Genomic DNA, 26,059 nt, shown 5'->3' with positions numbered 1-26,059 from the left:
GATTTATTTTAAAAAAAAAAAAACCCCCTTCCCCAAAAAAAACGCTGGTCAGTAGTGGCACACACATTTAATCTCAGCACTGGGGAGGCAGAGGCAGGCAGATCGTTGAGGTCAAGGCCAGTATGGTCTACAATGTGAGTCCAGAACAGCCAAGACTACACATATAAACCCTGCAGTGTGTGTGTGTGTGTGTGTGTGTGTGTGTGTGTGTGTGTGTGTGATATTTATGTGAACTTTCTTGGTTGATGTCCACTCACAACACCCTCACTGCTGGACTAATAAAAGAATTAGAGACCTTTCATTTTTTTATGTTTGACAGACTTCCTCCAGTCATTTGTATTTTTTTGTTTTTCGAAACAGGGTTTCTCTGTGTGGCCTTGGCTGTCCTGGACTCACTTTGTAAACCAGGCTGGCCTTGAACTCACAGCAATCCGCCTGCCTCTGCCTCTCAAGTGCTGGGATTAAAGGCTTTCGCCACCACGCCTGGCTAGTCATTTGTCTTTGAAACAGTTTTCCCTTGTAGCCTTGGCCGACCACGATAGTCTGAGACTCAGAGAGCCGCCTGCCTCTGCCTACTGCATGCTGGGATTAAGGGTGTGCTCCAGCAAGCCCTGAGGGGCTTTCAGAGAATTGACAGCACACCTGAAGGAGAGGGAAGCAAGGACAGAGGCAGCCCTGGAGGGGGCGCAGCTAGGGGGAGGGCAGCTGCTCCACCTGCACCTCTGCCCATATGAGGTGCCAGATGCAAGGAAGTTTCGACTTGAGCAAAAGACCATGGGAGGGGTGCCAGGAATTCCAGGCTTAGAGAAACTGTGCAGATGTCTCAGCCAAAGGCCCTGGAGTGAAGAGCTCAGGGCAGAAAGCCTGCCTACCTGCCTGCCTGCCTCTGCCTGGGTGGGCATGAAAAAGTACTGCTGTTCTGCCCCTAAAGCTCCTGTGGAGACCCCACCTGCTATCTTCTTGCTCACCTTGGCCAGCTTCAGCCTGTTCTGTTTCAAGACCAGGCTCTTCCTGCCTCAGCCTCCCAAGTTCTGGTATTGAAGCCACCACACCCAGGTCTATTCACTGCTTTGTAGGCCAATAGAGCAACCCCGTGTAAGAAGGTATCTGCTGGGCATGGCAGTGTCCAAATCCTTTAATCCCAGCACTTAGGAAGTAAAGGCAGATGGATGTCTGTGAGTTAAGGCCAGCCTGGTCTACAGAGTGAGTTCTGGGACAGCTAGGGTTGCATAGAGAGACTCTGTCTCCAAACAAACAAAACAGCAGGAATTCAAGGCAGCCTGGGCTCCATGAGGTCTTGTCTCAAATAAAAAGACCATCCACTGGCTAGACAGCAGGTGTGCCATAAACATGTAATCCCTGTATTCTGTGCCCCACCCCCAGCCTCTCCACCATCTCAGAAATTTCTGCAGCTGCCTACCCAGTCCCTAGCCATCTCAGGGAAGCTGCTCTGCCTGAGCCCCAAGTGCTCAAGTTTCTGTTTGTAGAAACAGAGGAAGCAAACTTAATGCCCAGGCTGGGGTGGGGGTAGGGGGCTCAGGGCTTCCTCTTTGGTCTCCAGCTTCTCAGCCCCCTCTCCTCCCTCCCCCTCTCCCATCTCCCAGCCAGAGCAAGGGCAGGACTCTATAGTAGTGCTGGGGTACAGAAGGCTGTAGGGTTACCCACCCTGGCAGTAAGCCACACCCAGCACAGTGACCTTCAGCCTCTGGCCTATTCTACTACAGATAAAGGAAGATTGGTTGTTGAGAGAAAGAGGTGCTGGCTCAGAAGTCCAGATACCCCCTAGTAGGTCCTAGGATGACACCCCATCCCCACGCCCCACCCCCACTCCCCACCCCCACTTGGGATACAGCAGAAAGCCCTGGCAAGATGACGGCAGGGTAGGGAGACAGAGGGAGCTTCAGAGTCTTCAGACCACAGTATCAATGTGAGGCCCCCTCTGGGGGTGTTGCTGGGAAGTCCTGGTGGCCCCTGGAGCAGGGAGCAGCCCGTCCCTGACTGTGGACCCTCACTGTCCTTGGGACTCAGCAGCTGGTTTGGCAGCTTCTGGCAAGAAGTAGATGACATCATCCAGCAGATTTATGGTCCTAACTGCTTAGAAATCACACCAAGCATACACTAACCACAGGGCCGGAAAGGGCCTCAGAGGAGTTCCGGGTCTTTATTTCACAGAGCAGAGTCCAGGAGGACAAGGTGGAGGCGCAGACAGAGCCAGGCTCCAAGTTCCACACAGAGGCCGTCCGTCCTCAGTCTGTGCTCAGGCTGCAGCACTTCCTCTCTGCTCCCTTGCTCATGGAATGCAAAGGGGAAGTTGGCAAGGGTCAGGAGTGGTTTCGGGGCACAGTGCAGCCAGAGGCTATGCCAGTCAGAGGAGACTCTTGGCAACCTGCCACGGTGCAGGTGGAGCAGCCCCCTCGCCCCCAACCCTCCCCCCTGCCCCAAAGGGGCCTTCAGCTTCGCTCCCTCCAGGGCTGCCTCTGTCCTTGCTCCTCTCTCCTTCAGGTGTGCTGTCAGTTCTCTGAAAGTCCCTCAGGGCTTGCTGGAGCACACCCTTAATCCCAGCATGCAGTAGGCAGAGGCAGGCGGCTCTCTGAGTCTCAGACCATCGTGGTCTACACAGCGAGTTCCAGGCCAGCCAAGGCTACATAGGGAGAGTGTCTCAAAGATAAAATTTAATCCTGCTTGAATCAGGTTGTCTGTATGATGTTAGAAAGTGGTCATAAGGGCCGGGCGTGGTGGCGCAAGCCTTTAATCCCAGCACTTGGGAGGCAGAGGCAGGCGGATCGCTGTGAGTTCAAGGCCAGCCTGGACAGCCAAGGAAGGCTACACAGAGAAACCCTGTTTGTGGGAGGGGAGGAGGAAAGTGGTCTTAAAATGGTAGGGGAGGGTTCAATGTCATGACAGTTCAAGGTCATGTAGCCCTGGGCAATCCCTAACCCCATCCCACCAGCTAGGGTCCCAAAGAAACTGGTTCTGCGTTTAGACTCCAACCTGAGGCTAGGCATGCCAGCCGCCTGGCTCTGAGACGGTACACTGGAGAAGGCACACAGGAAGGCCTGGGAAGCCAGCAGTGGGCAGCTGGGACCAAGGGAAAACCCTTGTTGAGCTCATAGGCTGGGTGGAGACGTTGTCAGGACTGGTCTCCATGCCGCTAAGAAGCTGGGGGAAAAGGAAGCTCCCAGGGGAAATGCAAACTGTAACTCTCCAGAGGAGCAATTAGGATGTGGAGAGAAGTAGCTAGAACACGGGTTGTGGAGCCATGGATATGGCTGGAATGGCTCAGCTAAAAATGTGACTCCATGGCATGGGAGACCAAGAAAGTCTCTATTGCCTGTCCTTTTGGCCTATCAGATCAAGGGCAGCCCCGGCAGGGACCTGAGGAGGGCTGAAGTCAGGCACCTGGGTTTCTAGGGCAAGGACATGGGGCCTACCCTGGCCCCAGAGGATTCACATAGATCGGCAGGGCTCTAGAAAAGGCAGGCTTGTGGAGTTGAGCCACCCCCATTTTACCAAGCTAAGTAGCCTCCTGGCTGCAGAGCTCAAAAGCCCGGCCTGGCATTGGTCACGGCTTCAGGCTCTGAATAGCTGGTCTCGTCCCCTCCAGTCCTGCTGGCTGAGGTCTACAGGAAGGCTCTCCACTTTCCCTACCCATCTCTCCTCCTCCCCCACTGCACACGCGCCACTTCGTGAAGGAAGAATCTTCCTTCTTGAGGAGCCTCTGGGGGCTCTGGATCAGCTCTGCTGAGACAAAACACCACTGCAGCTTCCCGTTTCTGCCTGGCCTCCAGCACCTCCCCCCCGCCCCCCCCCCCCCCCAGGCCACGAGTGAGCCCAATTCACCAGCTCTCAAGAGGTCAGGGATCTTAGGAAGGAACTCTAGACCCCCTCCCCCTAGGCAGCGCCTGGCCTAGGGCCACTTTTACAGAATACTCCTAATCGGACTCCTTTCACTCGGCCTGGCCCTAGCCAAAGCCTTTGCGCCCCGCCTCACCCCCTTTGCCCTGCGGTTCCACTTTTTGGGCTTCACCCTGGGGCCCAAGAAGGGTGTTTCGGAGTGGTTTGCAATGACAAAATGTCCTGGTGGGCCCTAGCAGGGAGGCCCTTGGGTTGCACAGTTGTCAAAGTGGGCTTTAGGGTCCGCCGTATACCGCGGGCAAAAGCCCCCCCACCCCCCATGCACTGGGTAACACTTAAAGGCCGCACGTGGACAAACATCTGGAGAACAGGGGACTTTTATTTTGCACAGCGCTCGGATCTCTTAGGCAACGCGTAAGTATGCACAGAGGACCACAGCCGGGGAGACGACAGCCAGAAAAACGTCCTTTGGGAGCGCGTAAAGGACAGCGCGGCGGCTCCCAGCACTCCCTCCGCGGGTCTTGACGTCATCAAAGAGCACCGGAAGTGTGGCGGCCGCCGCCGAGCCACGTGTGGGATCGAGAGCCGGCGTCTGCTGGGTAAGTTTCCGAGCTAGGGCGGGTGCAGCGCTGCCGGTTTCCTTGCAATTCCGGTGCTGTCCCGCGCGAAGCAAGCTTTCCCTGCCGTCGGGAGCCCTCCCTGGCCACTCTGGGCAAGGGGTTCCCGGGAATCCGGGCTCGGAGGCGACTTCACTGCCCTGCTGGTGCACGCCTCTCAGAGGCCGCTGCCTTCACCGCTGGGGAATGGAGAAAAGCCTATGCTCTGGTCCTTCCTGTGTGGGAATCCTTGGACCTCTACTACTGCGCACTCTCTCTCGGGTCCTCCGAGATCCAGAAGTTAGGCTCCATATGTTAGGCTAGAGTGCAGCTCAGAACCCCGGGCCCCACAGACCTCGACCCAGACCCACCTGCCTCCTGGTCCTCTGACTTCCCACCCACACACCACTTCCCCAGGTCCCTGACACTTGGCAGACCTTAAAACCATGAGTTTCGTGGCATACGAGGAGCTGATCAAGGAAGGTGACACAGCCATCCTGTCACTGGGCCATGGCTCGATGGTGGCAGTGCGCGTGCAGCGTGGGGCACAGACCCAGACCCGGCATGGCGTCCTGCGGCACTCGGTGGACCTCATTGGCCGCCCATTTGGCTCCAAGGTGGTCTGCAGCAGAGGTGGCTGGGTGTACGTCCTGCACCCCACCCCTGAGCTCTGGACAGTGAACCTGCCCCACCGCACACAGATCCTCTACTCCACCGACATCGCCTTACTCACCATGATGCTGGAGCTGCGGCCTGGTTCTGTGGTCTGTGAGTCAGGTAAGTTCCTCCGGTGTCTTCAGAGCCGAGCATTTATATGGAAGTGGGAGTCAGACCCACAGTTAAGACAGTTTGCAGGCAACCCCTTATTGCAGATGTGTGTTGAACGTCTTGGTTTCTATTCTAGTTTTTATTTATTTAGCAACTCCACTTGCCCTGGAAGGTGTGACTGCAGGGAGTGAAGAAAAAAAGCAGAAAAACTTACTAGCTGGCGTCGTTGACATGGCAGCTGGTGGGGGCTGGCCTGGGTCGGAGAAGGAAGGGAGGAGGTGGTTGTGCTCTAAGAGGATCTTGGTTGGCCTGCCTTGATGGGTCCAGGCTAAGCTTGCTTGGTGCTGGCCAAGGTGCTGACTACTTATTTCTAAGCCCACAGTTTCTTCCCAGAGACAAGAGCTTACTGTAGAGAGAATTCTGCCCCACACTCCTTTCTGGCCAGGCGCTCACCTAGCTCCATTGAAGATTAGCACTGTCACTGATGTTCCAGGGTGGATGGATGTGCCTGAGAGCTAGCTATCTCTCACATACATGCTCTTAGGTGTTGTGGCCACTGTGCGAGCAATCTAGGCATGGACCTCTGCCAAGAATGACTCCAGGATCAGATGTGGCCAAATCTTTGGTGGTGTGTTTCTTGTGGGCTTAGGAAGCTGGGGTTCAGGGTCACAAAGAGTTTCCATTCTCCCTGTTGCTGGCTTTCTGGGCCTTTATATGTTTCTCGCCCTCTGAAGGGAGAGGGTGGATAACAGAATTTAGAGCCAGCTCTAACAGCTCTCCTCATGTAGCCTGCATTAGGCACCTTCTTCTCTCAGGCTCTCATCCCGTTTCAGTCAACACACTCTGTGCTCCTGTGTGGTAACAGGTCCCTTCCCTGAGGGCAGAATATGCAGTGAGCCTGGTGATCACTCAGTACTGTTGGTTGTGAGCAGCTCATAGCACAGAAAGCCTGACTTAGAGAGAGCCTCAAACTCAGGAAGTCAGGGGTCTGAGAAGGTGACCTTTAGTTTAGAATGGTGAGGTATTACCAAGAGCCAAAGAAAAGCTGTTCAAATGCCCTGAGGCAGGAGCACGATGCTTGGGCATGTTGGCAAGGAGTGTGGCTGGAGCCGGAAGTAAGGGTAGAGGAGTCCTAAATGAGGCTGGGAGGCAAGCGGGGCACCCTTTGGGCTATCAGGAGCCTGTAGTTGCCCCTGAATGGGAGGGTAAACCCTGCCACTGTGCGATCTGGTCTCATTGACAAGAGTACAAGAACAGAGGCTGCAGATAGCATAGAGGGAGGGACCTGGTGGCGTGGCAGAGTGGGTGTTGATGGCAGGTGATTGACCAGTCTGGCCCCTGCAGGGGGTGTCACCTCCTGGGTCTTAGAGTGATCAGGGTTGGATGGGGGCCCAGCTTTGCTCTTAGTGATTTTTAATTTTTTTTTATTTTTTATTTTTATTGTTTTTGAGTGGGGTCTTGTAAGAGCACTGAGGCAGTGGGGTCAAGAGGGTACAGTGTTGGAAGGTCACCAAGCACAGGTACTTGGAGCTGTGGGAAGGGCAGTTATGGGGTGAGTGAAGGCAGTCAGGTGAAGAAGGGCAGCCTTGCCTCTGAGGAAGAGTGGAGGCTTTTTATGTTTGTTTGCTTGTTGACACAGCGTTTCTCTGTGTAGCCCTGGCTGTTCTGGAGCTCACTCTGTAGACCAGGCTAATTCAGAGATCTGCCTGCCTCTGCCTTTTGAGTGTCGGGATTAAAAGCGTGAGTCACCACTGCTTGGCTGAGTGGAGGCTTTTTGACAGCCTGGGGACATTATGGGAAGGGTGGCTTTATGTCAGATGAGTTGGAGCAACAGCAGGGAGAGTTGGCCCTGTGTGCACTTTGGGGGTATGAGCTGACCTGAGTGAGTTGAGGAGGTAAAAAATAAGACAGGCAGCAAGACCTTTGGGCTAGCCATAGTGTAGAGGAGGCTAGGTCCCATGATAGGACAGGCCTGCATTAGCTCTGCTTACACTCACCCCAGGTCAGCCCCACTGAATCCATGCTTCAGATCGGTTCTGTCTGCACTGTCCTCACCTGTGCCCATACCACACAGCCCATCAGCGCCACCCCCAACATCCCAGACCCAGGCCTGAGGCTGCCAAGAGCACACATGTAGTTCATGATGTGACACCCACCTCTGACCCTGGGTCAGCTGCCCTCTGTGCCTGTTAGGAACTCCTCCCTCCCTCCTGGAGAGGATGAAGCTGTTGATGGGCAGGTATGGTCCTCAAATGACCCCTTAATCCCGCCCTGTCTCTCCTGCCAGGCACAGGCAGTGGCTCCGTCTCCCATGCTATCATCCGCAGCATCGCCCCCACTGGCCACCTACACACAGTAGAGTTCCACCAGCAGCGGGCAGACAAGGCGCGGGAGGAGTTCCAGGAGCATCGGGTGAGCCAGTGGGTGACAGTGCACACCCAGGATGTATGCCGCAGTGGCTTTGGTGTGGTCCATGTGGCTGATGCTGTCTTCTTGGATATCCCATCCCCCTGGGAAGCTGTGGGCCACGCCTGGGATGCCCTCAAGGTTGAAGGTGCGTCAGTGGTGTTGGTAAGGGGGCTGGTAGGGGGCTGAGCCTCTAAGTCATATGGAGCCCAGGTAGACCCAGACCTGTGTAGGCCACACAGAGTGAGGATTGGCTCAGGCTGGCTGGAGACCAGGGGCAGGGGAGATGAGTCCCGTTCTCCAGCCAAGATGGGAACTCACTGAGCCCCTGAGGCCCTGGCAACTCCATCCAAGTGCAGGCAGGATCTGCATGACAGGACAGGCCAGAATCCAAATGGAGGTCTTAGGCAGTCCCCTACCCCCAGCCATTTCCTGCATTCCCCCTGCACCCGTGCTACAGAGCCAGGCAGCTGGACCCTTTTAGGGAAGATGCTGAGTGTGGAGGCGGGGCGATGGGGAGGCCTGGAGAGAGTCGGCCTTGAGCCAGAGAGGCGGCTGCTGAGTCCCAGGGTTTTCGCCTTTTCTGGAGAAGAAGTGGGCTTGGCAACCAGGGCTGCTCTCCTCCCAGCTCTGTGCAGAGGGCGGAGGAGCCTCTCAGACAGGCCTCAGGTCCTGCTGTCTGCTGAGGTGATGTAGAGCTGGGAGGGGAAGCCTCGAGGTCCACACCTGAAAGCTCTCTGACACAGGGTGTGGGTCAGTCCAGCCTCAGTGAGGTCCACACCAGGCAGGTGAGCCTCCTTGCCGAGCAGTCAGAGGCACCTGCGCCTGTGTTTTGGTCTTGTCACCTGTCCCATGTTCCCTTCTCCTGTGCTCTTTCTCCAGATCTATATGGTCTGGGTCCTTAGGTGCCTTTCAAGGCTTGGTGTCTCTGGTGGCCTCCGTCAAGGGGTATTTGGTGAGCTTTGCTCTTTAGTGTGGGCTCTGTGTACTGGGCTCAGGCCTCCTCTTACCTGTAGATGTCCTGTGTCAGGAAGCACTCTGGGTACCAGGTCTAGGGACATTTGCATATACTCCGTCCCTGCCCAGACTTGCTCGCGATCCCCGTCAGGATAGAGATGGTGCATTTCCCTGACTGCGGGCAGGCCAAGGGGAGCCTGTGGGAGGCAGCAGGGAGGAGCGCAGACTGCTCCCTGTAGGCTCCTCCTGTTCCAAGAGCCAACGACAGCCTCTAATTTCCTGTGACAGCAGCCCACACAACGCCCGTGCTACCCTATTGTGAGAGCTATTCTTGGGCCTGGCTCTGACAGCCCTGACCCCCCAGTCCTCTGCTGCCTCCTACAAGGCAGGGTGGTGATGCCTGCTGGCAGCCAGGGAGATGCAGTCTGGTGGGGCACAACTGTCCAGCTTCCCGAGGCCCCTGCATAGCTCCTCGGTCTGAGGGCTTACAATCTGCAGGCAGCCTGGAGCCAGCCTCAGGTGCAGGGTGGGTTGTGCCCTCTGACCCCGTGTCTTGCTCCACAGGTGGGCGCTTCTGCTCCTTCTCTCCCTGCATCGAGCAGGTGCAGCGCACATGCCAGGCACTGGCAGCCCGAGGCTTCACAGAGCTCAGCACAGTGGAGGTGCTGCCACAGGTCTACAATGTGCGCACCGTCAGTCTGCCCTTGCCTGACCTAGGGGCCAACGACTTAGAGGTCAGCGTGGGCTCCGATGCCAGCCCCTTCCGTAGTGGCACACCCATGAAGGAGACTGTGGGCCACACTGGGTACCTGACTTTTGCCACCAAGACCCCAGGCTAGTGGGCCTGGGCAGGAGTATCACAGGCAAGCAAGGCTGCCTTATATGGTCAGCCACTGCCTGTGGGGCTTGTGTTTAGAAATAGATGGCAGGGTGGAGCAGGGGCCTTCTGGGTGGCTGAGGGGGGTGTGTGCGTAGGCTGGCCCTGTTCAGGAGGAAGGCATCCCTGTCTTCTGAGAGAGACGCCCACCTCGTCACTGCCCAGCTCTAGCTCTGTCCTGGCTGCTCTCTGTTATCAACATGAGGTTTCCTCTCTGTAATCTCTTCTGAGTGTTGAGACCAAATGGTACAAGTTGGCCGCTGCCTGAGGCCTGGGCTGACCTACAGGGGCAGTGGCCTGTCCCACCCCTGGTCTAAGGCTCCAGCCACTGGTGGTCCAGAGCTTAGCCAGAATCTGTGCTTGAGCTAACCAGAAAGCCTGGCCCTGACCTCATCCCCTCTGCACTTCTCCGAGGCTGATGGAGGGGCCAGGCTGGCCTGGGGAATCAAAGGAGGTGATGCCATAGTCTTGGGTGCTGCACAGGCGATGGGGGAGCACACCTGCACCCAGAGTCCCTGATGTGCCGCATCTGAGGTTAGGCACCATCCTCCATGCCTCCAGTCACCTGTCATAGAGGAGGCAGTGCATGGGCTAGGAGCCCTGGCTATGGAGCTGCTGGGTGTGTCGTCTTGGGCCTGGTGTCCATTCCTGGTGTGTGGCTGCCCTGCACCTACCTGTGATGCATGGAAACAGCCATCGAGAGAACTGCCCATGTCATATTGGCCCCTGAGGGTGCCTAATGGAACAATAAACATTTTGCCCTGCTGTGCGCACTGTTCTCCTGGCTGCACTTGGCTTCCTGACCCCTGTCCTTTCCTCTCTGCCCTGAATAGGTACTGTGGGGATTTTGAGCCCTAGGAGAGTGGTGCAGGACCCCACACAAAGGTACAGTGTATGACCGCCTCCACCCACTGCAGGAAGGCCATGTTCTTAGAGGTAGCTAGTGAGTCTCTGTGGCTTAAGCTACCAGGTCTCCCTCTATAGCTCTTGCCCTGGGCTCCTTCCCACAGTCCTTTGAGGACCTAACAGCATCTTGTTGGTGGCTTCGCAGGCTGCCTGCTCTCTGTGCAGTGTCAACTGTAGACCCTGGAGATCCATGTCCTGAGAGGCCTGTGTGCCCTCAGAGCTGTTCCAGGGGCTTACCCCCCCTCCAGGACCTGGTCTCAGCTCTAACATAATGCCTAGCATGAAGGATGGCGGAGCGGTGCCTGGGCCTGAAGGCATGGCTAGGGCCGGAAGAACCCAGTCTACCTGCTGTCCCGTGGGATAAACTCAGATCTGCCTCTTTCTGCCTCCTGAGTACTGGTATTAAAGGTGGCGCCACCATGCCTAGCTAAATCAGCCCTGCTTGATTGCTTTCCCAGACCTGCCTACTCTGAGACAGAAGCATTCAGCTCAGCCATGCTCCATTCATACCCTACACTGATCTGCTGAGGGTTGCCTCAGCATGAAGCCCCCACCTGCACCCCCATGGCGGGGGAGGAGAGTCTAGGTCCTCCCCAGTGTTACGACTGAGCCTGACTCCCAAAGGGTGTCCCTGCACCCATGTTTGCTAAGCCCAGTTAGCTGATCCTGTGTGTACCTGACTCAGAGGCTTGGGACTCATCATGGGGCTAGATCCTGGAAACTTCCACCCAGCCTGACCCCCGGCTCTCTGGCCCTCGGTTTTTCCTTAGCTCTTCTCCTGGTTCACAACCTTCTCCATTGTGACCAGGCGGCAGCGTATCTCCTTGGCAAGAGCCTGATTTGCAGTGCCAAGCCCTGGGAGGCCCTGATCCACCTGGAAGGGCTCCTGAGCCAGAATAGTCAGCTTCCTGGGGTGTGCCTCCTCCTGGCCACCTGAAGCTGTGCCCGGGCCTCAAAACACGCTGCCCTGTGTCTGCGCGCTTTCCAGCAAGGGCCCTGGGATCTAGTGTTGTGCTCTGGGTGAGGAGTGAGTGGTGCTGGGGTTGTCAGGGACGCCTTTGCTTTTTATGTTGTCTAGGTCTCCCAGAACCTTGGTGATGTGTGCACTGAGGGAGATGTGTCCCCTCCTGACCGTTGTACTGCTGCCTCTTCCTGCCTCAGTCTGTATCCTGGGAACAGGCAGGCTGCCAGGGGACTCCGCCGCCATGGAGAGGCACTCCCTGCTCCCCAGTGCTACACAGATGGAGAAAGAAGTCTCTCCACACAGATTGTACACCAGAAAAGGGGTGGGTTGGTGAACACCTGTGGGCATATGGCCACCCTAGGGTGCTCTTGCTTGGTCAGTTCAATGGGACTCCTTAGGGAGGGGCCTCCTTCAGGCCAGAACTCATGAGGCCATAGGAAGGTCTGGGAGACGTCAGTGCCTAGTGCTCCCAGCTCTGTGTCCCCACTGGGGAGGAACTTTCACAACTGGCCTGGCTTGAACCAGACACAGCATGGAAGACGTAAGCAACACAGGAAAGCAGGGCTCAGCTCTGCTATATAGGTTGGGAAGACTCCCCCGCCACCCCGCAAGGAGGGGACCTCAGGTTTATAGACTTGACCCTCTAGGCAGCAAGGCTTGGTGGGTAACCCGCCCTCAGGAGTACAGGGGTGGGGTGTGCTCAGTCTCTCACACGCCACTCAGGTTGGTGGTGAGTCACCTCCCTGTGGGGATGAGACAGTGACTGCTTTGTGGCTGAGAGTGTGTCATGGCACTGTGATTACTGCTCCCTGCTTCCAGAAGCCCTCCTTTTAGGGGAGTGTATCTGGCAAGATGGCTGAGCAAGTGAAGGCCGGCTCTTGCCACCAAACTTGATGACCCAACTTCAGTCTCTGGGACCCACATGGTGGACGGAGAAAACCAACTCCCTCTGACTTCCACATGTGCACCATAGAACACGCAAGCAAGCAATAGAAATGTGTATGTGCTTGTAAGAATGTGCACATGTGTGTGTGAGCATGTGAAAGCCAGAGAGCAGCCACGGGTGTCATCCTTAGGAGTGCCGCCCACCCCCTTCAAGACAGGGTCTCCTTCAACAGAGCCTTCGTGCTTAGAAGACAAGACTTTTGGCACCTGGCTGTCACTCCCTCCTGTTTTAGAATCCAAGGCCAGGATTTGGATTCCATCTCTGGTCCATCTGAGAAGCACCCTTTGTGCTCTAGGCAGCAAGTGGCCTTGGCAGGCACTCCAAATGGCCTTTGCACTCCTGGTACTGAGAGCCTGGGCGCATCGGGGCACTTGAGTGATCAGAGCTACAGAAGAGATTTGCAATCAGCTTTCTAGAAAGTCAGGCCGTCGGACACGATTCTTGTGGATTGGAACTGACTAGAAGCCCTGCCTGGGCCAGGTATGAGCAGGCAGCTTCTCTTCTGACCTCCATGATTTTCTAGGTGGGTGTACTCATTAGCTGCTGCTGCAGGCATGCTGGGTAAGACGTAACCCCCCAGAAGGGCTGAGAACAGCAGTCAGACCTGCTCTTGCAAGGCTCAGGGTAAGGCTGAGCTGATGTCAGCCTGCTGCTGCTGGCTGCCGCTCCTGCTCCTGGGCCGTGTGCCAGCATCACGAGCTTAGGTACAGTAGGTCCCAGCCCGGCTGCGCTGCTGCTGGCCAAGCCTTTGGTCTCATTGTGTCCACAGATACCCGCCTAGTCAGTGGTTCAGGCACATCCCATGCCTGGCCTGGAGTAGAGAGAGCAAGCCTGAGGAATGAGAGAAGGAAACAGCAGGTCACTGGTTTGGGAGGATAGAGGAGCAAGCCCTTGCTGCCCTTTCCTCACCCTGGTGTGTAGCTGAGTAGGCTGTGGGCAGAGCTGGCACAGCCTGGCTAGCCTGTGGGCTCTGCACAGGGGTCATCGGCAAGTAGGACCCTGTCCATGCAGAGCAGCCTGGCCAGCCTGCTTCGAGTCTGTTGCCAGGACGAGGGCGTTTCAAAGTCAGGCTGCCTCCAAGGCGGGATCTTCAGCGGGAGGGAATAGCTTGGCTCCCACCAGGCTGAGAATAGCTCAGAATTGGGTCACGCTCACCCAGCACTCCGGTCACAGCCTCCAGCCTTTAACAATAATCAGCTTTTTCCCCGACATCTGTCCCTTCAGAGATGGGGGAGGCAGGCAGGGGCACATTTTTAGAAGAATGTGAGGGGATAGGAGAGGAAGCTGTTTGTGATGGACAGCCTCCCTTGTATACAACCCCTCCCCAAAACCCCCACCCCACCTGCTGGCCACTTTAAACCCCCTTTTGCCCCCCCCCCATCCTATCCCACCATTCCCAGGACTGCTTAGACTCCTGTTCAAACCAAAGCAACCTTGGTGCCCCTCACAGGTGGAGCTAGGGGTTGTCGGGGAGGCTTGAGCCTGGACTTCCCTATCACCCTGCAGCCTGGGCAGCCTAGCTTTTTGTGTCCTGGGGGTCGGGTGGCGCATGCTGTTTTTCTCTTCTGTGGATGAAGGACTAATAGCAGTGGGCTACTGTTCCTTACGGACTTCCTCAGGCCCCAGTGACCTTCACTGAGGCAGCCCAACATGAGATTTGCAAATTGTTTATCCAGATTTACTCAACCACATTTCCATAAAACCCCAGTAGGGTTGCCTTGGCTGCTGTGGCCTGGCCCTCCACAGCCTCACTGACCTCGCCTACACATCTCAGCCCCCGTGCCTCTCCTGATGTGCTCTGTCCCAGCAAATGGCAGGTACCAGGCTGGGTGGGGGTTTTAGGACTTTCCCCCTGCAGGAGTCCTGAGCAGCTGCAGCCTTGTATTCTGAGTCTCCTTGACCTGGACTCCCAGGGACAAAGGTGACCTAAGACCTAGAGCACCGTCCTTCACCATCTGGACTGTCCTGGCTCTGGTGGTACCAGGGTGCATGTCCTTCACAGTCGGCCTTTCCACCAACTCACTCCTCCCAGGCCTGGGCATCCACCTGCTCAGCTGACGCAGTCTGTGCTTGCAGGAGGGTCAGCGTCAGGCTTGCTCTGCAGGTACGGGCGGATGGACATGTGCTGCAGCAGGGTCCACACCTAGAAGCTAGCCAGTCGGGTTGGTTGGTTTGTTTCATGCATTTGTGTGCGGTGAAAAGATGATTTGTTTGCTGGGTGTGGTGGTGCACGCCTTTAGTCCCAGACTCAGGAGGCAGAGGCAGGCGGATCACTGTGAGTTCGAGGCCAGCGTGGTCTACAGAGCGAGTCCAGGACAGCCAAGGCAACACGGAGAAACCCTGACTCAAAACACCAAAAAAAGGGGCTGGAGAGATGGCTCAGAGCTTAAGAGCACTGGCTGTTCTTCCAAAGGTCCTGAGTTCAATTCCAAGCAACCACATGGTGGCTCACAACCATCTACAATGAGATCCGGTGTTCTCTTCTGGTGTGCAGGTGTACATGGAGGCAAAACCACTGTATATATAATCAACAAATAAAGCTTTTTTTTTTTTTTTTTAAAAAGATGATTTGCTTTTGTTTTGTTTTTAAGACAGGGTTTCTCTGTGTAGCTTTGGCTGTCCTGGACTCGCTCTGTAGACCACGCTGGCCTTGAACTCACAGTGCTCTGCCTGCCTGCCCAGCCCTCCCGTCTGTCAAGATGATTTGTAGGGATTGGTTCTCTCCTTCCATTGCGTGGTTCTTAGGGACTGAACTCAGGCTGTCAGGCTTGGTTGTAAGTGTCTTTACCTGCTGAGCCATCTCACCGGCCCAAAACATACTAGTTTGAGAACTCTTGGTTTAGCTACAAGGAAACTCATATCCCATTGCTGTCCATCTAGTGGAAGTGTACAGAATGTTACTCCACCTGCTACTTTCTATCTGTTTTCCCCTGCATCTCGCCTTCCAGAGTAGCCTTGAGAGTGGGTAAGGTCACAGGACTTTGGAAGCCAGGTCTATACTTCCACTCGGGCGTGTTGCCAACAGCTAGTATGGTCAGGCCCATCCTTGTGAGAATGCTGCCCGACAGAGGCGTCCCTTCTGCACAAGTCTTTGCTTCTGTGGTCTTCACAGGCCACTGGGTGGATCGCCTCACGCCAGGCAACAGGATGAGGCACAGCCTCACAATGCTTGCATGAAGCATCCACTGAGGTGCTCATGTGCCCCACCCCAGAAACCCTTTCACAGGCCCAGGAACCCTACACCCCTACAGGCCATCGGAAGGCTCAAGTCCAACAGCTTCTGCTGGAAGGACCTGGAATCCTTTAAAGTCACTTTCTTAGTTTGTATTTCTGCAAATCGTAGACACTTCACCTTCTGGTCATGTCCTACGTGAGAGACCCATTCATTGCTCCTTCTGAGGCTGTTGTCAGTCAGACCTCCTTGGTTGTTCAGTCTGGGGAAGTGTGCCTTGGTGTCCCCCAAACACTTCAGGATTGTTACCCGCTGGTGGCTGCATCTTGCAAAGACACTGGGGCCTGTGGAGAGCCTGCCTGCCCCCCTGTGCAAGGACCTCATGGATCCAAGGTGAGCAAACCAATGAGTCTTTTGCTTGTGTTTTGAGACATGGTCTTAGCCCTGGGTAGTGGTGCCGGTGGTGCTGCTGCCGCCTCACACCTTTGGCGCCAACCCCAGAGGCAGAGGCAGGTGGGTCTCTGAGTTCGAGGCCAGCCTGGTCTACAGATTGAGTTCCAAGACAGCCAGGGCTACACGGAAACCTTGCCCCCCAAAATCAAAGAGATGGGGTCTGATGTGCCCGAGATTTCAGGGCTCTTCCACTTCCCTCATAGTGCTCCGGCACGCCCAGTTTCTAAGTGCTTTCTTTCATAAGGCAACTGCCAGGAAACTTGAAATAGATTGATTTTTGTTTTTTCAGGCTGGCCTAAAACTCAGATCCACCTGCCTCTGCCTCCCAAGTGCTGGGATTAGAGACATGTGCCGCTGGATCGATTCTTGAGTGTTTAAGGCATGACAACGTTTTCAGGGTGCTTAAGGCATTCGTGGGAGGATACAGTGGCTCAGAGTTGCCTGAAAATCACCTCAGTGCAGGGTGAGCAGGGAGCGCGTAGAGACCCAGCAAGCCAGGCTTCGGTGGCACTGGGTGGGCCTGGGAGGCAGGAGCGGTCTCCTGCTCTTCTCTCAGCTGAGGTGCTTCTGCGGTGCTGTGATGGCAGCGATCCCACTCCAAGCCTCCGTCTCACTAGGAATCCCTCAAGTTGGTGAACTCTGGTGTCTTGAGTCTTCCGTCCCTGGGACCAGAGCAAGGCCTGGGATGGCCAGTGGGGTCACATGCTGTGGGGCAGATGTAAGGGGTGTTCCTGGCTCTAGCACAGGTCACTATGTGCATTCTTCCTCTATCCCCCCAAGAGTGGCTGTGAGTCAGGATAGTCCCCATCACATTGGAGCCTCCTAGGCCTGCCTAAGGCAGGAGGAGAGAGCCTAGAGGCACCCCTCCCCCACACTGGCCTCTTTAGGTAATGCTGACAGCCTCTTGTCCCTTCTAGAACCTCTGTAGATCAGCTGCCAACAACAGGTCTGGTCTTTCCATTCTGAAAAAAATAATTGTGTGTGTGTAGGGGTTTCCCTGTGTAGACTAGACTGACCTGTAACCCACTGTCCTCCCCCTCTGCCTCTGAGTGCTGGGATTTCACTCTGGCTGTGATTACATGAAATCCCTGCCAGAAACCCACTTTCCTACAGTCTAATTGTGGACTGTACAGCTCGCCCATCCTGCCCTTCTCCAAGCACCCTGACCAGCCTGGGTACATGTGAGACTAATGTGGCACCTGGAGGTCTCTCTCAACCCCACTTTAAGGCATCCACAGCTCCTTCCTGTTAAATGTGTTGTGTTTGCCTAGAGTTGAGGGTGTCATCGGGGTCACAGGGGAAGCAGGAATGGGATGAGATTTCTGAAGGTTGTGTGTGGCTGCCACAGGAAGGAGTCAACCCCTGGTGGTCAGCACTGGCACCTCTGTCACACAGATCGCTGGCCACCCTGAGCTACTGGACACCCTGTGGTAAATGAGCACCCTCCCCCAATCTGGCCTCTTCAGGAAGCTTGGGCCTGCTGAGGTCCTGACCTTGCTGAGAAATGCAGGCACCATTGTGGGTGGTAGGGCCAGCTGGGTGGTGGAGATAGTGGGGGTGGCAGAAGCTCGTTGCTAAGTTACAGGAACAGTGGACATTCAGGGCACCAGGCAACGAGGAAGGGGACATTGGGGAGGGAATGGAGTACCAGTGTCCCCTCATTCCCGCCTCCCTGGCTCTGCTGTGGATTCTTCCCCACAGGAGATGCAAGCAGCTGGCTGCGGGCACTTCAATGCTATGTGGCTCTTGCAGCTGGTCTGAGGCCGGCTGGCCTGCCCTGCCCGCTCCCCCTCCTGCCTTTGTCCCCAGCCTCTCTGGTCTTGAGTGTGCACGCCTGGCATCTGCTCCCACAGAGCCAGCCTTGAAGGATTCAGGGAGTCCAGGGTTTGAGTTGTGGGTGGGCCCATGCCTTCACTCAGGCCTTCCACAGGGTTCTTGTACAGGGCTCTCCTAAGAACCAGGCAACTGCCACACCCTGCACCCTGCAAAATGGCTCTCCCAGCTGGAACTGTTGGTTGTGTACCCATGGGAGAGTCGTGAGACCCTTATCTGAGTAGCTATCTGCCTTAATTGGCCTCATGAGTGGCTGCAGTATATAGGCCAGGGAAGACCAGGAGGTGCAGCCTGTGGGAGAGGAGCACCCCAGCAAGTGTGTGTTCTGTAAGGAGGCTCGATAAACTCATTGGTTCTCTAGACTGAACTTTGGCAGAATCGTGCCTTGATTTGTCGTTAGGACCAAAACAGAAGGCATGGGTGTTGTGCAGTCGCCTGGAGAAGGGATTTCAGCAGCCCCCCTCCCCCAACCTGAGCCCAGTAGGCCCAGACCATGTGGACCTGAGGTTCCTGGCTCCTGCCTGAGGCTGGGTGGGGGTTGTTTATCTTACTCCCTTCAGGCTTCACCCCCTCCTTCCATGGAGAGATGGAGAGACTGCTGAAGAGTTCTGGAGTTTGAGAGCTGCCAACTATTTGTGTGTGTGTGTGTGTGTGTGTGTGTAGTGCCGTGCGTCACCCCATCCTGCCCCCATCTGGCTGTTTTCCTGCCTATGTCAGTTTCTAGTCTGGTCACCAGGCCTTCACCCTGGAAGTTCACCAACACACACACGCACACGCACACATACACACACACACACACTCGCATGCCCTCATCTAACAGGCTCTCCCCTGGGGTGTCAGCTCTCAAAAGTCTTCCCCTACACTTCTGTCTCTTATGGAGGGGCCTGAGTCTCATCTGACCCGCGTGCTCCATCTGGGGCTGGACCTGTAGTCAGCACCCAGTGGGCGTGTGGTAGCACCTGGCTGGCACTATCCATCGAAAATGTTCTGGGGACACACCCTCCCTGCTGTATCTGAACAGCTCTTGTCGCCTGCTCCTCCCCATTGCTGTTGGCCTCCCTGAGCTGGTCCCTAACCCCAGAGTCCTCCGTGCAGCCTCAGAAAGGGTTCTGCCTGCGAACAGTACAGGGGAAGCAATGCTGCTGAAAAGCGCAGTTCCTGGGGTCCTGACTCTGCACTGGGGCTTTGGGCAAAGAGCGTCCTCTCAGCCTTCGTCTGCTGGGCCTATGTGGGTCTGCTCAGGAGCTCCGCAGGAGAGCTGCACAGGGAAAAACCACAGGCATGTCCGCTCCCACCACTCAGACATGCACACAATGCACGTACACACCAATGCCACAGGCGAGGAGCTCTGGTTTGTGCATTTTCTGGGTCATTGCCCAAGACCCCACCTCTGGCCAGAAGACAAGCTGCCCACAAATGGCTCATCTTCTGACCTCTGGCTATCCCCCTCAACCACTGCTGAGGTTTGCCTGCTTGGTGACCTAGACAGATAGCTGCACAAGTCCCTTGACCAGGCCTCTGGGCGGAGCCTACACCAACAGGTGCTGTCACTTGATCAGGAGCAGCCTAGGGGCTGGGGTTGTAAGCCCCTCCCCCACCTGGTGGACTTTACAGAGAGGAAGCCTGGGCCCCTAATGCTGAGCTGGGGCCTTGTAGGGTCTCTCCTAGACCAGGACAGGAGGACAAAGCGGCAGCTGCCAGCGGGGTAGGGTGGGGGCCTGCAGCCTTTGTGCTTGTGGGGCCCCTCCTGGTGACCTCACCATCCACCAGAGAAGGGCCCTTTCTTCCCAAAGGCAGCCCTGGGAATCCGCCTGGGGACAAAGCCGCTGCCAAGTGGGGGACCAGCGAGTGGCTGGCCCTCCTCATGGCATAAATTAGGGGCGGGCAGAGGAGGGCAGTTGCAGCTGGTGCCTGTGAAGGGGCACACATCCCCCAACTCACACACTGCCACTCAGCCTCATTCATCTAGTCACCCAGTTCATAGATGGCTCTTGGGCACTGGCCCAGGCAGAAGGTGGGTACAGTCATGATGGGGGAGGGCTCCCAAATTTGGGGACAACTGGGACTTGTGGGTCACAGCTGCCTTCCATAATTGTGCACATTGGGGAGATCTGCCACAGGATCACGAGGAGCCAAAGCAACTTGGGGCCACACAGGCTCTGGAGGTCTCAGGAAGTCAGAAAAATATTTGCTTTTCTGTGCATAGTGTCCAGTGACACCCCGTCCTTGACATGAGGCCAAAGGTTTCCTGTCTCCAGGGTGCTCTACAAAGCTTCCTCACAGCTTGCTGGCTTTCAGCCCTGCCCCACTCTGCTGGAGACCCCACTGGGTGGACAGCACGGAGGACTTGCCAGGTCCCAGAAATTGTCCTACTACCCCGAGCTGAGCCAGGTCTGCGGTCTGACCACACCGAGTTGGGGATGGAGTGGGTGATCAGGGTGTGAAGGGCCCTGTCCAGTGAGAGTGAGCAGGATGCCCACAGCCTGATGACACCCTGGCTAGGCTGGGAGCAGACACCCAGAGGCAGGAGCACTCCCAGAGTGCTGGGCCTCCCACATGCTCACTCTTCATTCCCATTTATGGACAAAGAAAGTGAGTCAGTCTCACAGGCCTCGCTAGGCCAAGAGGAGGCCAAGGGTTCCAGGGCACTGGGCTCCTAAAGGTCAGGGGCACGTGCATCCCCAGGGGCCCCAGAGGCCTTATACCCCCCCTCCCCAGCAGATCAAGGAGTGGGGGTGGGGTGTAAGTAGGCCAGCACTTTGTTCTGCGTTGCTATGGTGCCATCGCCTGCCTGTGCAAGCTTCCTTCTGGGCCTGTTCCCAGGACACCTCGAGCCAATCCCAGCCTCAGCCCTCCCCATCCCGTCCTCAGTGAAGACTGCCCTCAGGCTCCGAGCCCCTCACTATCACCAGTCTTCCTCGTCTCTGCATACATCTTGATACATGCAACTGCCAGTACACATATGTGTGTGTGCTTATGCCTACCTACACATGTGTACCCACATGTGTAAGTGCATACAAGCACACCCACAGTGCATTCTATTAGCATTTACACACTGGCAGGAGCCCATACATGTTCACACATGCATATGTGCACATTACACACAGCCACACACGGGTCCCAGAGCTCCTTAGGAGGGAGGGCCTGCGAATGGAGCTCCGGCCTCCAGAGGACCAGGCACTATGGGGCTGCTCAGACCACAGCAAGGGCTCAGAGGCCTTGGCCAGGTCTCATCTTAGCCATGCCATCCTCGCTGAGGGTCAGAGGCTGTGGCTTAGCTGGGGAGGGAAGGAGGGAGGGAGGAGGGAAGAAGCCAGGAGCCAAGGGACAAGAGGCCTAAATGAGGCAGAGAATTGGGGCTTGGAGTAGAACCCCTGGGGAAACTGAGGCATGGGGCCAACTCCCCCTCTTCTGTACCCTAGTATGCTCCAGGGTCACTCCTTACCACAGCCCCCTGCCCTCCAGCTCCTTTCCTCCCCCAAGCTTCGCCGTCTCCAATCCTTGATCCTCATCATGGACCGGAACCCTGGTGGGGGGGCAGGTCCCGGGCCCCAGGAACTGCCTTGCTTCTGTGGAGTCTGTCAAAGTGCGCAGCCCCAGGGACCAGCACCAGGGGCTGCTGTTTGGGGAGGAATGTTCTGAAGGCTCGTGGCAGGGAGTGGCATTTCTTTTGGGTTATAAACATAACCATAAACTACTCGGGAGTGGTGTGTGTGTGTGTGTGTGTGTGTGTGTGTGTGTGTGTGTGTGTGTGTGTTCGGGGAAGTACACATCTACCTTTTCAGTCCCACAACCCTGATGACATTGGGACCACGTGGGGACTGTTGGAGAGTGGACCAGGCAGGGCCAGAGCTGGAGATTGTCCCCTGCTGTCAAGTGAAGAGTCTTAGAGTGAGTTAAAAACTGCCAGATTGGCAGGGCTCCACGCCAGCCTGCGATTGTTCATGGTGGGCAGTCATCAGAAGGCTGGAGGACCATCTACCACTGGGCACCAAGCCGCTGCCCAAATGGTGTCACAGCCACCTGTCTACCATCAGCTGGGAGAGGTGCACACACTGGGGGGAGGCCCAGGCCTGACAGCTGCATGGGCAGCCTGGGCCCTGACCATTTTTGGTGACTTGTGCTCAGGAAAAAAAAAAAAGGCATTGAGTGCCTCCTGGTGGTCACATCTGAAAGAACAAAGCAAGGCTGAGGAATTCTGAATAAGCAAGTGTGTGTTTAGGGGGTGCTTCAAAGTCATGGGCTCTAAGCTCTATGCAGGTGAACCGGGTGTGGAGGGCAGCGTCTGGGGTCCCCTCTGCACAGCCTGGCAAGGCAAGGCTAGTTCTGTGAGCACCTAGCAATGGGAGCTTTGAGGGCAAAGCTGGAACCAGGGAGGACCCCTGGCCGCAGTCCCACCCTGCCACGGTGGCCTCTTCCACTGTCACCTAGAAGCACCCCTGGGGCACCCTCTCAGTGACTGGGTGAATGCCCACAACAAAAGTCACCTGACCAGCTGGGCCTGGGGACAGAATCCTGTAATCTCACCCCGTTCAGGAAGCTGATGCAGGAGGACCATAAACGCCCGCCAGAGCAACATAGTGTAGGTTCAAGGCCAGGCTAGGCATCTTGGCAAGACTCCAGAGTGCCGGCCTAGCATAGGCAAAAAGCCATGGTTTCATGGTTTTGTTTTGGGTTCCATCTTAAGGAAAGAATGTGAGATTGAACCAGGTGGTGGCGGCCACGCACGCCTTTAATCTCAGCATTTAGGAGGCAGAGGCAGGAGGACTGCTGTGAGTTTGAGGCCAGCCTGGTCTATAGAGAGAAACCCTGTCTTGAAAAACCAAACAAAACAAAAGCCAAAGAGATGGCCAGGCAGTGGTAGTGCACACCTTTAATCTCAGCATTTAGGAGGCAGAGGCAGGTGGATCTCTGTGAGTTCGAGGCCAGCCTGGTCTACAAAGTGAGTCTAGGACAGCCAAGGCTACACAGAGAGACCCTGTCTCGAAAAACAAAAAAACCCCAGAGATGAGAATGAAGAGGTTGCGTGGGCTGGATCCAGAGTGCGTCCCCCGTAACCCCTGGATGGAGGTGGGGGGCCTATGCCTACAGCTCCTTACTTTCCAAAGATTTATTGCTGGCCAGTGGTGGTGCACACATTTAATCCCCGCACTCAAGAGTCAGCGGCAGACAGATCTCTGGTTTGAGGCCAGCCTGGTCTACAAAGCAAGTTTATTTTTATTTTAAATGTATGGGCGGTTTGCCCGTTTATGTCTCTGTGCGTTACACGTGTGCCTGGTGCCTGTGGGGGTAGAAGAGGATGGTGGGTTCCTTAGGACTAGAGTTATACATGGCTGTCATGTGACTGCTGGGAATCAAAGCTGGGTTCTCTGGGAAAGCAGCCAGTGCTTTTAGTTTTCCAACCACTGAGCCACCCCTTCCTCCACCTCGTGGCTCTGTCTTGGGAGACCCTGGTCCAAGACACAGACCTACCCCTTGGTGTGTCCAGTCTGAAGACCCCAGGGACCCAGCTCTGCAGACTCTTACCCCACCATGTGGCTAGCTCCAGCGCGAAGACCTCTGCACTGGCTGGTCCCATTTCCCACATGCTCTTTCCTAGGCCCTCACACAGTCCTTGGCCGAGAGGTCACCTCCAATAGCCACGTTGCTTCTGGGATGACTGCTTTCCCTTTGGGTGCCTTGGTCAGAAGTGACAGCCAGAAGATGAGTCTGCATGAGAGGATGGGAGTTGCCATTGCAGACGAAAGAGGAACATACACTCAGATCACGGGGTTACTGGCTCCTGCTGCAGCCAGCGCCAGGACTGGACTGCAGGCTGCAGAGCGAAGCGGACAGCCTTGCTGTCCAGGCTCAGGCTCCATGAGGACCCTTGTACCTTGAATACCCAGCTCACCTGGCTGTTCAGCTAAGCCGAGATTCTGTAACCTTGTCACATAACTAACTTCTGCTGTCAGGCAGGCCAGACCCTGGGGCTGCACCTCCATCCCTAGTGCCACCCTCGTTGTCTGTCTTCTCAAGCCTCCCTGCCTCTTCGCTTGGTCCTATTCCCCTGGCCCTATGGGTGGGGACAGTTAATACAGACTCCTGACCTAAAATGTCCAAGTCATACAGTGTTCAGCCAGAGTCCAGCTCTGAGCCAGGCCCTCCTAGTTCCCAGCCTTGTCCCATCCTGAGATCTCCCAGGCCCTGAGCCTCCTGTGGCTGTTCTCCTGGGATGCCTCCCTCTCTGGGGGAGGGGGGGCTCCTGTAGAGGGGGTGCCCCAAAGGTGGCCTGCACTGCCTTCCTTGTAAAAGTAGCTCCTTCCCTTTCTCCTGGTGCATCTGTGGCCTCAAGACTGGGAAGTCAGGACCCATGTCTGCCTTCTCAGAGTACCTACCTCACTGCTGCCTCCACTCAGCACGTCCTGTCTGCAAGCATCACAGGTTTTTAATGACCTGGGTCCTAGGGATGAAGGCGAAGAACCCCTGTCCTCAGGGTCTAAGGACGCTGCAACTGGGGCTGCCTGCAGGCAGTTGGTGGGCTCTTGCACGTCCTCTCAAGTCGGGAGCCATGCCCTCCACGGCTCTCTGCAACCAGATGCATTCTCCATCCTGCCTCAGTGGCCAGAGCCAGTGAGCAAGGGCATCACAGCTGCTCTGGGTCAGGCCTGAGCTGGGAACAGGATGCATGGAGCCCATTGGGGGCAGATGGCTCTCTGTCACGCTTTCAGTCGGCCATCTGGATCTTGGGCACCTTGCTGTAGGGATGGTTGCTGGACATCTTCCCTACGCCAGGCTGGCCCCAGGAAGTAGAAGAGACACAAAAAGCCAGTGTCTCTTCCTGCTTTCTGCTTCTCATTTGCCGTAATTGCCAAGTACTCCCTGAAGCAGGATGAAAAATGAGGGAAATTAGGAGCACAGGAAAGGAAAGGAGTCCCCACTACAGCCTCTGGTTGAAGCCTCTTGCTAGCTGGAGTCAAGAAGTCTTAGCTAGAGCTGGGTGCGGTGGCTCCTGGCTTCAATCCCAGCAGAGGCAGGCAGGTCTCCAAGGTTCAGACCAGCCTGGTCCACAGATCAATTTCCAGGACAGCCAGGGCTATACACAGAATGTCTCAAAAAACTAAAAAGAAAGAAAAAAAAAAATCATTCTGGCAAACGTAACAAAACTTTCTATGAAAACAATATTCTTATGTCAGGCGATTTCAGATCAGATCAACAGGGGCTCAGGCACACGCAGCTTGGTTGGTGCTCGGCTAGCATGAATGAAGTCCTGGGCTCAGTCCTCAGCACCACATAAGCCGGGTGTGGTGCCACAGGCTTGTAACCCCAGCACTGGGGAGGTGGAGGCAGAAAAATACCCACACATTTTGGGGGCCCCTAGCAGTGGTGAGCAAGAGACTGTCTCAGTGAGGTGGAAGGTGAGAGGATGGATGCTTGGAGGCTGTGTTCTGAATTCCAATGGACCTTGGCAAGTGCACGTCTGCACTCACAAGAGTTTTATGTGTGCACATACATGATTAAACAAGTTAAAGTAACGACGAGCCATGCTTAAGGTCAGGCCTGAGGGCACTAGGCCCTTTGAGTCTATGGTCTGATTCCTTCCCTGCTCTATTCTAGGACCCTCAGAAACAGGACAGTAAAAACATCAGCTTCTCCCCCAAGCCTGCAGCCTAGGCTTCTACCCTAATTCCTCTGTGTACATCAGGGACCACTCTGATCACACTTACTGAGAAAAGTGGTCTCTTAGCAACCTCTTGAGATATAGCTAAAGAAGCCACTAAAATTGTATCTTAAGTGAAACTCTTGAGAGGCCCACTTCGAGTGCAGCTTCTCTGTCCCCTGGGGCCTCTCTGTGAAACTGCAACTCTGTTTCATTCTCTTCTGAAATTCCTTTTTGTTAAGAATTCCCGCTTGGGTTGGGTGTAAGTTCAAGGCCAGCCTGGTCTACAAATCAAGTCCAGGACAAAACAAAACAAAACTCCACTTCATGCGGGGCTTGGTGGCGTATACCTTTAATCCTAGCACTAGGGAGGCAGAGGCAAGTGGGCCTCTGAGTTCAAGGCCAGCCTAGTACAGAGAAGAGTTCCAGGACAGCCACAGAGAAACCATCTCAAAAAAACAAAAACAAGCTGGGCGTGGTGGCACACGCCTTTAATCCCAGCACGTGGGAGGCAGAGGCAGGCGGATCGCTGTGAGTTCGAGGCCAGCCTGGTCTACAAAAGTGAGTCCAGGACAGCCAAGGCTACACAGAGAAACCCTGTCTCAAAAAAAACCCAAAAAACAAAAAACCCCCCAAAAAACAAAAACAAAAACAAAAAACCCCACCCACTTTACCTGAGTGACCTGC

General features: G+C 55.7%; 1 protein-coding gene and 1 long non-coding RNA gene across 2 annotated transcripts; one reads left to right on the top strand and one right to left on the bottom strand.

The window, feature by feature from the left end:
• The first annotated feature begins 4,218 nt into the window (after nucleotides 1-4,218).
• TRMT61A (tRNA methyltransferase 61A) lies at nucleotides 4,219-10,237 on the top strand. Its single transcript, XM_084791992.1, has 4 exons — nucleotides 4,219-4,454; nucleotides 4,869-5,228; nucleotides 7,507-7,773; nucleotides 9,147-10,237. The coding sequence occupies exons 2-4, from the start codon at nucleotides 4,898-4,900 to the stop codon at nucleotides 9,419-9,421; spliced, it is 873 nt and encodes a 290-aa protein (XP_084648118.1). The 5' UTR covers nucleotides 4,219-4,454; nucleotides 4,869-4,897; the 3' UTR covers nucleotides 9,422-10,237.
• A 125-nt stretch (nucleotides 10,238-10,362) lies between these two features.
• On the bottom strand, nucleotides 10,363-20,986 carry LOC311603133. The gene is made up of 3 exons (XR_014780958.1): nucleotides 17,394-20,986; nucleotides 16,353-16,862; nucleotides 10,363-13,106 (listed from the first exon to the last, which is right to left on the bottom strand). It is a non-coding gene; the product is annotated as an uncharacterized lncRNA (long non-coding RNA).
• Nucleotides 20,987-26,059: the final 5,073 nt, after the last annotated feature.

The sequence above is a fragment of the Acomys minous genome (assembly GCF_964271855.1).
Source record: "Acomys minous genome assembly, chromosome: 8".
Lineage (NCBI taxonomy): Eukaryota > Metazoa > Chordata > Mammalia > Rodentia > Muridae > Acomys > Acomys minous.
The sequence above is the reverse complement of the archived record's forward strand: the minus strand, read 5'-3'. Positions and strand labels throughout refer to the sequence as shown.

Coding starts and splice junctions, on each gene's coding strand:
- TRMT61A (XM_084791992.1), top strand. CDS start 4,898: ATGAGTTTCGTGGCATACGAGGAGCTGATCAAGGAAGGTGACACAGCC. Junction 5,229..7,506: donor TTCTGTGGTCTGTGAGTCAG/GTAAGTTCCTCC, acceptor CTCTCCTGCCAG/GCACAGGCAGTGGCTCCGTC. Junction 7,774..9,146: donor GGATGCCCTCAAGGTTGAAG/GTGCGTCAGTGG, acceptor CTTGCTCCACAG/GTGGGCGCTTCTGCTCCTTC.